Source organism: Cupressus sempervirens, chromosome 11, assembly GCF_028749045.1.
Source record: "Cupressus sempervirens isolate cs-2001-9-10 chromosome 11, ASM2874904v1, whole genome shotgun sequence".
Taxonomy (NCBI): Eukaryota; Viridiplantae; Streptophyta; class Pinopsida; order Cupressales; family Cupressaceae; genus Cupressus; species Cupressus sempervirens.
In genome coordinates, this window is record NC_143128.1 from 477337692 (window position 1) to 477352585 (window position 14894).

General features: G+C 33.4%; 1 protein-coding gene across 5 annotated transcripts; it reads right to left on the reverse strand.

Moving 5' to 3' along the window:
• Positions 1–471: 471 nt before the first annotated feature.
• On the reverse strand, positions 472–5094 carry LOC149530447 (nucleosome assembly protein 1;2-like). 5 transcript variants are annotated; one of them, XM_089811804.1, is made up of 12 exons: positions 4898–5094; positions 4694–4758; positions 3393–3430; positions 3055–3150; positions 2877–2969; positions 2329–2416; positions 2158–2234; positions 1927–2061; positions 1736–1794; positions 1333–1507; positions 1177–1220; positions 472–1095 (listed from the first exon to the last, which is right to left on the reverse strand). In XM_089811804.1, exons 1-12 carry the CDS (start codon positions 4978–4980, stop codon positions 924–926), a joined length of 1125 nt encoding a protein of 374 aa, XP_089667930.1. In that variant the 5' UTR covers positions 4981–5094; the 3' UTR covers positions 472–923. The 5 variants fall into 5 exon arrangements, with proteins under 5 accessions (XP_089667930.1, XP_089667932.1, XP_089667933.1 ...); XM_089811806.1 differs by having other exon boundaries at positions 2158–2237; positions 4855–5094; XM_089811807.1 differs by having other exon boundaries at positions 4855–5036.
• Positions 5095–14894: the final 9800 nt, after the last annotated feature.

A 14894-nucleotide genomic window follows, 5' to 3' on the forward strand; every position in this document is an offset into this window, starting at 1 on the left:
TTCCGATCCATTTTAAATGTGTGCTCTAGTTTTCGATTTTACATTACGAGTCTATTGTTGTTCTAAGAATGGCATGCACGTATATTTTTCAAAGTATATCGAAGGATGCTAAGATATCAAATGAATACAATTGAAAACTAATCACGATTCAATTCCGTATATACAATGATCGATCCGATCTTATCTCCAATATAAGGATATCACAATTCAATTCCAAATATATTTGGATCGATATGATCTTATTCCTAATAATTGTGAGAAATTTCTTTTAGCTGCTTTTGGAGGCACCATTCTGTTGTCCAATATTAGTAGTGCTAACAACAGTAAACAAATTTATTCTCCAGATATTCTTTTGCAAGGTGTATCTCTTCGGAGCTTTTTCCTGAAAGGTAGATGAACAACTTGAATTTCAAAAACTTCTTTTTTTCACGCACCAAAGAAAAGTGAGAGAGCGGAGGGAAATGCCCAAAATACAATCCAAAAACTTTGACCATAATATTCAAAATTGACAGATACATACAAAACCATTCCTGATAATAATAGTCTCAAACTAAGTACTGTTCCAAAATATGAACAAAACCTAGACATGTGATCTCATAAAAACACCTATACCAATGCAACTGAAATCAATGGCCTGTTGCTAATGTCGGTATTTATTGCTTGACCTCAGGTGGCTGCTTCTAAATCCACCCGCCCAAAAAATTGCTTCTATATGAATCCTATTTCTCATCAGACTCGCGCAAGGAAAATCCATAACAAATACCGCCCTACGGACTTGAAACTGCCATACCCTCAACAAATACTCACCTAGAATCTAAATGGATTTTGAATCCACACTGCAATTGCCAACAAAAATGTTCTCAATCTATAGGAACATTTGAGGAACCAGCACTGACCCATCTAAACACAAAGAAGCAAAATGTTTATGCATTTTTCTTGCCATTTTCTTCCCCTTCATGATCTTCATCCTCTTCCTCACTCTCATCATCATCTTCATCATCGTCATCATCTTCAGAGATATATTCATCACCATCACCTGCTTCCCCAGTGAACCAAGAAACTCCATGGGGGATAAGTTTGTCCTTTATTGTAGATCTGCAAAAAATACACAATCAGTGAAAGCTCATACCGAAAAGGTACATAAAACGAAAAGTTAGCAATAGATCAAGAACAAACCCAATCTCATAATCTTGCTCCATCAGATCTTGCAACTCCTCAGCCTGTGAACCACCCACAGACTTGTATCAAAACACAAATACAGGATGATAAAAAGGATCTTCATTGAAATCTACGAAGGAAAACAAGCAAAACAGATCACTTATCAATACTCACAGCATCATCATCGACGTCATCATCTTCAGGAACCTTGGGAGGATCAAAGAAATTGAAGAAACTTGAGCATTGCTCAATTTTGGTCACTGGTTTTGCATTCTTGGCTCCCTTCTTAGGCTTCTTCTTCATTACCTTTCGGGTCAAATTCTTACCGGGTAACCAGTCAATTTCAGTTCTGCATGAGAAACAATGTCATTATATTAACAAGAAAATTCATTTAGATTCATTGTTGTTCCACAATCCATCAATTAATAACTTCAAAGCTTCTGGATTTGATTGTGTATATATTTTTTGCAATATGTTTCAGATCATAATCTATGATCATCATTGGTATGATGAAGTGCAAACAAAGGAAATTCATGTCATTTAATTGACAAAAGAAGATTGCTCGCATTAGGCTTACCCTACTGCACGTTCCAGAATAGGCTCATTTTCATCTTCCATGTAGTATATCTTTGTTAGCTGTGTTACATAAAGGAAACAAATTAGCACTACTATAACATTCACTGGAACAGGATTTTGAAGAGAAACTAAGGCGATGAAAAATGATTAGAGCTAGAAAGTGTTTGAAGACACTAAAATGTGGGTGCTTACCACACTATTCTTAAAATATGGGTTCTCATTAAAGAAGAATTCCAACTTGAAACCCTTCTCGTCCTTGGCACTATCAAGGCGATAACATTGTATGTCCTTCAAAAACTTCAAGGCACCTTCATCACGTTCTGTTATCTGTTTATTAAACAGCATGTCAGTTAACTTTAAGACTTCAAAGACGGGTATAGACGAACTGTGCATCAGATACATGGAAAAGAAGCAGTAGCCTACCTGCATTGCCAAAACATCATTGTTCTTCATGGCAGTTAGCCAAAATTCAGGGACTCCTTTTTCTGCATCTTCCTTTTCTGCTATAATCACAAAGATTTCAGGATAAGCAATTCTCTACCAAATTTCCAATCTGAATTACATCAACCCAGAATTTAAAACGGTTTTACATACCGGCTTCAGTTGATTCTTTCTTTGATTCTCCCTCTTTGTCCTTTTTATCATCTTCAACATCTACAACTCCATTGACAATGTCATAGCGCTGCAATAAAATATTCAATTGCAGGAACATAGATTGAGTAATTGTCAACCAAAATCAATAAGTTCTTCCCCAAAAATAGCAAAGCACCTTGACATAATCCTAAAGCATATCTATGTTTGCGGCGAGTCTGTCTGTTATCAATCATGCAAACAATAAAAATAAAACAGATGCCAGCAAACAGGATCAGGAACAATCTTTTACAACAAAAAGTTCTTGACTCCATTATCAGTCTTTGTGGTAGATTACAGATTGAAATTTTTTACTGTTTTGACATTACACAGCGAGCAAACAGTAGTACTCTCAATCTATTAGACCAAACCTGTTGATAAAGATAAGAATATACAGAAAACCCTGAAAAACAGTTCTTCCTTGCAAAAGAAGAAATCAGGGATTTAATGAAATTTTCTATTTTGAATGATTAAAAAAGCACATAATACACCACAGGAAAAAATATAGATACCTGCTTGTAGAAAGGGCTATAAAGCTTTTCGTATTTGGCCTCCAACGCAGCTTTTTCTTCAAAAAACTTGGCCTCTATCTCATCATGTTTGCCCTTTATTGACACCAGAAAAAACCATAAATCCCCTTTGTATAAACATTAGTTACTCGGAAAGTTTTTTTAAAAAACATATCAATACCTGCAGATCTTGCAATGCTTCCACTCGCTTCTTTACTTTGTGAGGTAGTGATTCAATATACCCTGATGAGGTACCAACAAGAGTCTGCAGCTTATCCTGAAACATATCATGGAAGACTCCTTAAATATGGCGATTATGAGACATGTTATATTACAAATCAGATTATATCCTACAAAAATACCAGCAATTTAACCTGGGCCTTTGAAATTTTGTTCCAATTCAACATCAAAAATCACTTGCAACAAAATTTTACCCGATTTCTTATACAGAAAAAAAAATGTGATGGCCACAATATCCACAACAATTTGAACGAGTAGAAAGAAATATTTAAAAAGTACCTTTAAAATACCCACCAAACCTTCATTTCCCTTGCCACCTGTTAAAGAATAAAACCCAAAATCTTAAGTCGGTATGGTAAAATGGGGCAACTTCAAAGCACAATTACATATTTCTTACACTCAATTAAATTATTTAACTGAAAGCAATGCATCAAACTTTAAATGCTATCACGAAATTATCTAACGATCAAATATTTGAGAGAGCGACATCGGCATCAGAAAACAAGAAAGATCCTCAACAAACTAGTCAGTCTTGAGAAACAGAGGATCGATGACGCTCATAGTGAAGAATCTTCCATGATCACATTGAAGATCTACTCAACTTGCCTCCAACAAGAAAGTGTTTATAAAATCCTATAGAATCTTTCCAAACTGATTTGAATTACCATCTTCAAATGGATTGATAATCATGATATCGAACATATGGTTTTACGGACTAAAGTTGTGTACATCCAAAATGAACAAAAAAAACACAGATTGAAATAACTTACGAAAAATAATAGAACCCTGGCACAAATCAATCCAACAGACTGAAAAATATAATAAATCACCTGTCGGTGAACATCAAACCAGAAACAGCCCACATATAAACTCATAATCAAAGATAAAGAATAGAAACAAAAGTTAAACTAGGTATGCAAAATAATTTTAAATCCTATTGTTGAATAGCTAAACTGATAGAAATTCAACATATGATGACATCGATCCTTAAACATCATATGGTACTCAATCAAATCTTCAGTCTGGAATCTTCCTTAAATGAATGACAACAAAACCAAAAACTCATGACAAACAGATACGATCGCCAATTGGATAAAAAACTGAACAGTATGACGTCAAAGAAAAAACCGCATTCACAAAAGATAAATGCAAATCAATCAGCAATTATGTTATGCCCCCAAAAACATCCAAATCCCGTGCATCTTAACAGCAAAACCCCTTGTAAGGGTTGGACGCTAATATTAACCCAGTCTCATCCAACATTAAAAAGCACATCATCGATCACCGATCATCACTCTGATTTCTTCAATACCCACATAAGTGGAAGCTTTGATAAATTCAAAAACACGGCGACGAAATCCAGACTGATTGAAAACCATGCGGATGGAATGAAATTCGTCAAATTTTGCATCCATCAAAACAAAAACCATTAACCAAAACGAAAAAGAAAAACCCCAATTTTACATGGCAGCTACCAAATACAACAGTTACAGCAATCAAACGATAAGAATAATTGTACAAAAAAATCCTATTAACAAAACCCCAAAAGAAAAACTTTAGAGATTGAAGGCGCTACCGACCTTTCAGAGAAGCACCGAGATCGGCCATGTTGAATGCGGGCGTATCTTTGGAGTTAGACATATTTCTAACCACAAAACACACAGACAGAGAAATTGTTTAGAATGTGATATCAAGAATGAGAATGTGTGGAGATATATACGGGTTTGGTGCTTCGCCTTACCTCTAAAACCTCCTTTATTGTTACATGGGCACTAAAACCCTACCTGGGGGTTTTTAGGCTGATATGAATAATGAGTGTATATCCACACGTGGCTTCATCGGATTTGTTCCTCGCTTGCATGAACATCGGGCCGTGGCCTCCACAAACAACAATACCTTATAACGTTTAAATTCTAGAGAGGGAAATTATATGAGGGATAACGGAAATGTTTTATATTGTATTGTAAAGTTGTTTAGGGTTAGGTTTGTAAGAGTGGAAATCGTTATATATATGTTTTAGCTTTAGGTTTGTAAGAGTAGAAATTCATTTATGTTTTAATATGTTTTATAGTTGTGGTAATCAGTTTGATATATGGATCTTTGCGATTTGGGGGATTTCATGTGATTTGTCTAAATTTTATGTTATGGTGATGTTTATACAAACAAAGGTTTTTAAGTTACTTTAGCTTGTCGGTGATAGATTTAGGGTTTATAGGTGTAGGTGAGGTTAAAGAGGGAAGGAGATGGTTAGAAGTGTTAGATATGGAATATTCAAAAGAAAATTATTATTTTGTTAAAGGTTTTTTTTGTTTAAGGTATGATTTCGGTTTATTTTTTATGATGTGGAAGTCTTTGTTTCGGTAAGACTTGATTTGTGGTGGATTCGTTCAAAACCATTAAACTTTGAGTATATATTTTTAGATTTAATTGTATCAATTATTTTGCATCAATGTTTCGGATCATATTCAATGATTTATCATTGGGATATAAGAGAGTTGTCTAAAAAAAGTGGAGAGTAATTGGAGACCCAAATATATATAAAAGGGAGGAGAGTGGGGCAAAGTGCATAGAGCTGAAAAGGGTTCAAAAACCCAACGAGGAATTGAAAAACAAAGATAGGAGGATCAAGTACAAAAATGATTAAAACATGTTAAAATATATGTGTGCGCGCTCTTACTCCCCTCCTTTTTATATCTAATTGGTCTGCAATTTCTCTCCATTATTTACAAATAGCTCTCTTATGTCATGGCAACGGATCATCAAGCCTAATCTAAAACATTGATGCAAAAAAATTAACACAATTGAAAACAAATATATATACTCTAATTGTTATGGATCGTGGAAATCTAATGCCTTCTACCACTCAACTTCACCAATAAACCAAGGGCCCATTGACTATTAAAATGATTTAGACTAACCAAGAGGGGGGGTGAATCAATTATCCTTAGGTTCAAATGTACTAATTAAACTTTTCAACTCTTCAAACAACTTAGATCTAAACATTAAGTAGCTCGGTGTCTATAACAACTTATCAATAACATATACATGTAGTCCACTATCCCAATAATAACTAACTTGCATAATGTAAAACATTAAACAACAAACATCTCAAATAACATCCATATAAGTAAGACACCAAGATTTAACGTGGAAACCCAATTTGGGAAAAACCACGAACGTGTCACCAAGTTAAGAACATTCCATTAAAATGTCACCTTGATTAAAGGATTTACAAATGAATGTTAAGTCAATGTTGATTAAAGGATTTCAACTGATTCAATGGTTAGAAAGTAATAGCAGGTTGATCTAAATAAATACAACTCACTTTGCAAATACAGATCACAATTCGGTCCAACGGTTGGAAACTATAATTGGAACAATTGTTATGTTGTCATTGATGTCAAACCTATTGGTGAGATAGTTTGTTGTCTGATATAAGTGTCATATACATTTGATTGATGAAGAGGATTTGAGAAGTTGTTCATAACAAAAGTATCTAGAGGAAAGGTTGAGTTACAAATAGGACATTATAAATGGACACTTGATTAGTTGGACTTTGACAAGATAAAGTGATTATTTAAATCATGTTGCAAGTGGAGAAGACAGTAATATTAAAGCCTTGAAAGAGTGATCAAAGACAAATCAAATGCATAGGCTTGACTGAGTGATAGTTTATCTGTCGAGCAAGAAATTTAGTAGCAACCGAGTAACCCAGTGATGACTGAGTGTCACAACATAGTGTTGGCCGAGGAACAACATTTTAATAGTTTATGAGAAATCATAACGTCCAGCTAACTAAGTTGATTTCTTAGGATATGAAAAGTGTGTTGAAGATCAAGATCGATGAGTTGGATCATTTAATGCTAGGAGAGGATTAGGTAAATGACCTAAGGTATGTATTCCAAGACAAGTTTATAGAAAAGAGGATAAACAAGATGGCAATTAGATTCATTGTATGTGGTGGATCTAATCGTAAACCCTAAGATCTATTGTGATGTTTAAGCAGCAAAATATCAAAGCTACCTATTTAATGAGGTACAAGGGCCCAACTTACTTTGTGTGTGTATGGAGTCAAGGAAAAAGCTTGGAGTAGTTGCTAATGTTATTAACTAGTGAACTTGAGCAAGAGGTTGAGACGAGTTGAGAAGAGAAGAAGAGTGATTCCTTGAAGGATTGCCAAGAAAATTAGAGACTGAGATGACAATGAGGGCCAGTCAATGAACCAGTGTATGTGAGACAAATTGAGATCTATATATGCAAAGTGAGTTGTACTTGATAGATCAAAACCTATTGTTACTCCCTAACCATTGTAAATAATATTTGAAATCCTTTAATCAAGGTTGACCTAATAGTCATATGTAAATCCTTTAACAAGGTGACATTCTAATGAAATATTCTAAAGTCCTCTAACAAGGTCATTCTGAATAGGATGATTAAATCCTTTAACAAGGTCACATTTAATAGCACATGTTTTGTAACCTTTAACAGGGTTGGCTCCTAGCAGAGCTCACTTTAGAAGACTGAAAATTGGTGACATGTTAATGGTGGGTTTTCCCAAATTAGGTTTCCAAGTTAAATCCTAGAGTCAAACTTGTGTGGATGTTATTTATGGTGTTTTACTAATTAATGTTTACATTTTTCAAGTATGTTATATTTAGGACAGTGGATAGCTAGTTCATATTATTGAAAGTTAACTAAAGAGACTGAGTTATAGACTGATAAGATCTAAAGTTGTTTAAGTGATTATTTGTTCAATTGGTACATTTGGTCCTTGAATAACTAATTCGCCACCACAACCCCCCCCCCCCCCAACTCTTAGTTATTATAAATATTATAACAATTGGTACTAGAGCATTGGTGCTTGCAGAGAAATGTTTGAAGGTACTTAAAGATAAAGATCATGATGTACAAAAATTAGGTACCAAAGTTGAATAAAAAACAACTCCTTCATGGCAAAGATTGATGAGGCTACATATAGCTAGTATTGGTGATGTGGACAATGCATATGTAAATATAACAACAGTCCCTCTGACTACTCAACAACTAAATAAAATCAAAAACACAATTAGGCAATGTTGGAGATTGCTTCAACCCTAAGCTATGTTGAGTTTGATAACATAAAATATTGCAAGAATGCAAAGGAAATGTGGGATAAACTGAAGACCATATATGGAGGAGATGATAATGTCATGAGAGCCAAATTAGAAAACTTGAGAGAAAAAATTGATGAAATAAGAATGACAAAAGGTGAGAATATAGTTTAGTACTATGCATGAATCAAAAAGGTTGTTAATGCCATTAGAGGTGCAAATGGAAACATTGAGGATGAAATAGTAATCAGCAAGGTATTGAGAACTCTACTTCCTATTAAGGTTATTAAGGTTTCTACAATACAAGAACTGGGATGTACTCTAGGTAATACCATAACTCTAGAAGGTGTAATTGGTAGGCTTACTACTTTTGAGATGTCTAATTTTGATAATTATACTCCTACTATTGTTGAATATATTTTTAAAACACAACTGGTTCTTAGCAAGAAAGGAACAGTAAAACATGTGAAAAGTGACAGTTGTACTTTTGATGATGAACTTGATGAGCTTGAGGCATTGATGGCTAGAAGACTTGGAAGAGGCATAGAAAAATACAAAGATAAACTTCCTATAATTTTTTTTTCATGTAACAAAGTTGGTTATATTGTTGCAATATGTCCTGACAAAGAAGATAAGGATGAGAGAAAGGAAAGCAAGTACAAAGGAAGAAGAGATTATCAAGACAATAAGAAGAATATGGACTACAAAGAAAAGGTAAGAAATATTGTTATATAGTTGAAGAAGAAACTGATACTAAATCTGAAAGTAATGAAGAAGAAGTAGTGTATGTTTCCATGAAAGAAAATTATGATGAAGATTAGAAACTTGCATTAATCTCTTATGTGAATAAAAGTAATAGATGGATAATTGATAGCGGTTGTTCTAATCACATGACTGGTGATAGAAGTAAATTTGAGAACATTGGACCATACAAGGGTAGTTGTGTTAAATTTTGTAATGATGTTCCATGTCTTGTTGTAATGCCCCACCCAGAGATCCTTGGAACAAGGATTCAATACAAGCCAAGATATTATTATTTTTTAAACAAGTATGGATGCACACAACATACAACATACACAGATCAATAAGATTGCAATGGAATACTTAACCAACCATCCAAACACCAACCAATATCCAAATGCCACTACTGAACAAGACGATAACTAAAAAAGACAACAAACCAAAGATGCCAACAGAATAAAAAATCAATGATCTGTCAAAGCATGGTAATTCAAGCAGTCCCAAAGGGTACTTTAATCATCAAATTATATTCCTTGAAAATTAGTGGAGATGCCCCCTATTTTTTGCTCAAGGACACACAACTGACAAAATTTTGTGCGAGGAAGTACAACATGTTGTAATACCCCAAAATTGGCACATTGCCATGCTAAACCAATTCCAAACTATTAAATCAATCTTAATTCCTATTGTACTAGGAAATTCTAATTTCAACAATCTCTAATTGACCTAAGTGTCAAACGCAAAAAATCCCTAATCTACATTAGTTACATACTCTATTTAATTCCTAGGTCTAATCGAATTAGCAAAGGTAAACCTATTAATCAATTTCATTTAATTATGAGTCATGGCACTTTAATTAAATTAAATTTAACCCTTTTTAAAAATATACATTAAGGAATTGAATGTATTTGATTTAATTAAAGATATCCTCATTCTAATTATTGAATCCAATAACCCCCAAATATCCTAAAATAGATCTAGGGGTTGTTGGATTCGTTCCAAGAGTATCAAATATCTCACATATACAGGGAAGGTAATTCTGTGGCCGACTATTTAGAAAATATGGGATGTGATGATCAACATTTAGAGTTTGTTTCCTCAGCTTCACATCCTAATCTTAATTCTCATCCACTTATTATGTCTGCCTTTCCTGTTCTAGTAGAACTTTTTATCAAGGATTCAAATTAATGTCTCTAATTGTAGCCCTTTTTAGTCTATGTTTTCGTAGGGGAAATCTTTTGTGGGCTGCTTTTCTTCTACTTATTTCTTTTGTATTTCAACGAAGAAATGGGGTTTTCTTTCTAGTTCTTTCCCCATGGAGTTATTGAACTAGCTATTTTAATATATATTTTGTTGCTCCAACCACATTTGCCAAAAAAAAATTTTAAAAATTATTGAATTTAATTATTCAATTAATTAAGATTATTCATTATGAGGTCATATTCAATTTATTAAATCAAATATAGTCTCCAAATCCTCTCTTCAGTTTAGAATTGTAAACTCTAAGTGAAGTGGAATTAGGAAAGGAATAAAGCCAATTAACTCTTTATTCCATCCAAAAGCAATCAGTTAATTCCCTTTTCACAAGGGAAGTTTCTATTCTAACTGAATCTCATTTCTAATCTCGATTGTTCATTTGATTTGATCTTGACCGTTGATCAATCATAGAATTCTATTTAAGAAACCCTCAATCTCTCATTTCAAGGGGATGCATAGAAAGTGTATAGAGCTTATGTTGAATTGTTGACTCGCACATTTACATTCATAGTTTTATTACTCTTGCATATTAATCTCATATAGTTTAATAATGCATTCACTTAGATTAATATTCTCTTTTTATTCTTAGCTTTAAGCTTGCATACATTTAGCTTAACTATTGCATCTCATATAGCTTAAAGTCCTTCATTCTAGATGTTTCGTTGCTAGCTTCTCAATTTGTGAGCGAATAGAAAAATCAATCTAATTAGGAGGCAACAGATCAACTTGTTGGGTTATTTTGGATGAACAGTCCCATGTTCATTCCAGGATGATTCTTTATATAACGTTCATGTTGAAGTGTGGTTAATTTATAGGCCACAATTAGCACTCACAATTATGGCACCCACCGTAGGGCTTGAAACCCTCATTCTTCTTGTTTTGCATTTAGTTTATGTTTATATTTTGTCTATGCAGGTTTGAATTGTTGCAAGTTTGAAGATGCTTTGAAAAGAGACTCAACAATCAGCAAAATCTTTGGAAGACACTTCGAGACTGCTACAAACAACTTCTTCTTCTTCTTCCTTCTCATGTTCACCTTCCTAATAATCTTCGTGGAGGGTTATTTTTTTGGATTTTTTTAATCTTCATTAAAATTAATGGTAGGTTGGTGTTGACATATCTAACTTGAAAAAAAAAAAAAAAAATTGATCAAAATTCTATTTTTATAATCTTTTTATGCTTTTTCATAAAAATCATAAAAAGTAGACCAAATAAATGAATTTTGATCTAAAAATTTATTGAATGTTTTGGACAATAGCTAGAGATCATAGAAAAAATTGCTGATTTTTCTGATAAAATCCCTATTTTATATAACTTTTTAATGATTTTTTATATAAAAATTATTTTATGCCCCAAATCATTGTATTTTGGTTCGACATTTTTTTTGTAGTTTTTGGATAGTGGCTGGAGATTATAGGAAAAATTTAGATTTTTTTGATCAAAAGTTTTTTTTTTTATAAATTTTTAATGATTTTTCATTAAAAAATCATTTATCACCTAAAGCATGAAATTTTGATCTAGAAATTTTATTGAAGATTTGGGATGCTTTCAAGAGATTCCAATTTGGTATACTATCAGGAGCTCATAGTCTGTGGAAAGCAGCAAGGAAGCAAACATGGGAGGACTTTAAATTAGGAAGGAATGAACTTGAATGATTAATCATTTTTCTTTGAATGAATGTTGCAATTAAATTCAAAATACAAACACACTCTTGAATTCCTTCAAACTTAAAATAATCAAATTCAACCTTGAGTGTCTTAATAAATTGACAAATCTTTCATTGAATTAATGTTGCTAAAATCAATCTTGAATGTCATGAACTAAAATCTAAATTTTTCATTGGAATGCATGCTAAAACACAATCTTGAATGCTTAAAGAAAATTTACATGCTTTCATTGGAATGAATCTTTAACACTCAATTTTGATACTTAAAAAGAACACTCATTCAATCTTGAATGCATAAAGGAATTGGCTCTTTTCCCTATCGATTTCTTATGTTGATGATGCTCGATTTACTTTTGTTGATAAACTCTCAATTTCTTATGTTGACTATGTTGTAAGTTGGAAAGAACCTTGCATGCTAAACATGAGTGTCTTCAAAAGTAGATTACAAAATCTAAAGATTCATTGGGAAAAAACAAGTGTCTTTTAAACCCCAAGGCCACTTATGTATTCACTCCTCTTGTGCCTTCGGGTGATCTTGAGTGCACAAGAAATAAGTGGACTTGTTTTATTTCTAGGAGGCTTTCTTGGGGATTTTATCGCCCCTTGAGATGACCTCAACTCTTGTGTTCTGACAGAGTATAAATATTGGGAGGTGAATCGAAAGACACCTCTCTTGGAAGTATAATCTTGTCACTCTTGGCTAAGCCCCAAAAAAAATTATACCTTTGTGAAGTGAAGGTGGAGATTTGGGTTACTGTCTCCTCCTAGTTGTGTGGCATTATTTTCTTTCATCTACAAATTTGGGCCTTACGTACCTTGTGTATATCGAGGACACCCTATAGTTGATCTTTGTATATCCTAGTTGAAAACCTTGATAGGATTGTTGGTGTGTTTGGCATGCTTGAGTATTCAAAGTCCAAAATCGGCATAAACGTCAAACAAGTCAAAAATAGTGAAATGGTGAGTTAAACATCTAATGAGAAACTACTTGAAAATGATAATTCTACTATCTTCTTGTATATTCACTAGTCTATGTTAAGAAAACTCCATACACAACTCTATTTGCAACTATTTGAAACTAAACTATCTCAGTTGAAGACTTGTGACCCATATTTGAAATAGTCTCTTTACTACACTATTCTACTTGTTTTATTGTGTTGTTATTCATTGTTGTCAGAATAGTCAATCTCTTGGTTGTTCTAGCCACTCTTTTGACTATTCGTATCTTGGAAAACATAACCCTTGTTGTAACTTACACCTACTTTGAGATGATGTTTTAAGTATAGTCTTAGTCTAAACCTATCAAACTTTTTTGTTTGGTTGTTCACATAAACCTAGGACATCACAATGGCTAACAACAAATGTGCTAAATCCAATATTCCTAGTGAGGAAGAAGAGACACTTATTGCACACATGAAGAAACAAATTCAATCAATGAGTGCTCAACTTCAAATAATGAAGGAGGAAGATGACACATCATCGAAAAATTCTTCTTGTGAGATTATTTACCTTCCTACATTGTTGAGTCCAAGCCATCTCAAACAATCTACAAACACCCAAGAAATCTAGGAATATCTTCAAAGAAAAAACTTGGTAACCTAAACCAAATCGTGATTTCACCCCTTTGGGAAGATCTTACGAATCAACTTTGAAAGAACTTCTTCAAAAGAAACTCATTGTTTTACCTAAAGTCACTTTGGCTGGAGTCTTCTTTATAAGTAATTAGTGTGCCTATCATAGACATAATCTACATGAAATTTCACATTGTATGGAGTTAAAAAATAAAATCCAAGATCTATTTGATGTTGGCATAATTCAAAAACTTAATAACTTATCTATCAAAGATGCTACTCTCAAGCTTGATCAACATCATGAGACCATGTCTAGTAATGGTTCAAATGCAACTTCTACTTCTTCCAACACCTTCTAAAGTGTCTAAGCTTTCCAGCATGCCTCCACCAAACAAAGCACATAATGCTTTTTCTATTGACTATGTGTACCCTCAAGGGTGCCTCTAAAAGGAACTCAAGTTAATCTTGACTTAGTTGCAAACCTCTCCCATACTACTAAAACTAAAGATCCAAAACCTTCATGCACTGTTACTCCTATTATTCCCACTCAAACTATCCCTTCACTATCTCTTCAAGATCCTACCATGCAAACTCCACATTCTACCTTGCCCTTAGAAGTGGATCCATGTCAAGAGGATTTAAAAAAATCTAAAGATCAAGATCTAGAACCCTCTCATATCCCTCAAGATGTCATCTCTCCATCTCAAAAGCCACATAGTCCTCCATCTCCAATATCATACCTCTCTACTAGGCAAGATCATGATATTTCTTCCACCATCCCTAATGAGATTACTAAAGATACATGAAAAAAATACTTTTCCTATGTTATCCAAAAATCCTTGTCAAAATCAAAGTATCCCATCGTGTTCTACTTCTCCACATCCACTTCAAAATTATACTCAAGCTTTAAGTTTTCCTATCAAAGGTGTTACTCCTATTAAAGTTATTCACGAGTCTATTAATGGCCTAAGTCATGTTTCTCATTCTAAGGATGTTGATATCCCTATCCACTATCCATTTGTATCTTCTAAATATATTCTTGGTCCTTATCCATCTAAACTAAAGCCTTCAAACCTTCCATCTATTTTGGGACCTTATGTTCCTCCATCTCCTAACTCCACTATTAACTCATTACCTATTTCTACTACCCTACCTCAAGATCAAAAAAGGCACAAATCCTTGAGTCCTTCACATAAAGCTTTCCATCTAAACCTATTATATCAACCTTCTTCATACATAAGTCCCAAGCCTTTTGGAAGCAATTTGGACGATCAACTTAAAAATAAACATGAGAATTAATTTACAAATTATCACTATGTCTCCTCTAATCGACATGTGAATCCAAAAATAGAACTATTCAAGAGACCACAAAGGTCCACTAGCAAAAGAAAAAAATTGAAGAAAATATGGATTCCTAAATCCATCATTGAAGAAATATGCTCTAAAGCATCCAAAA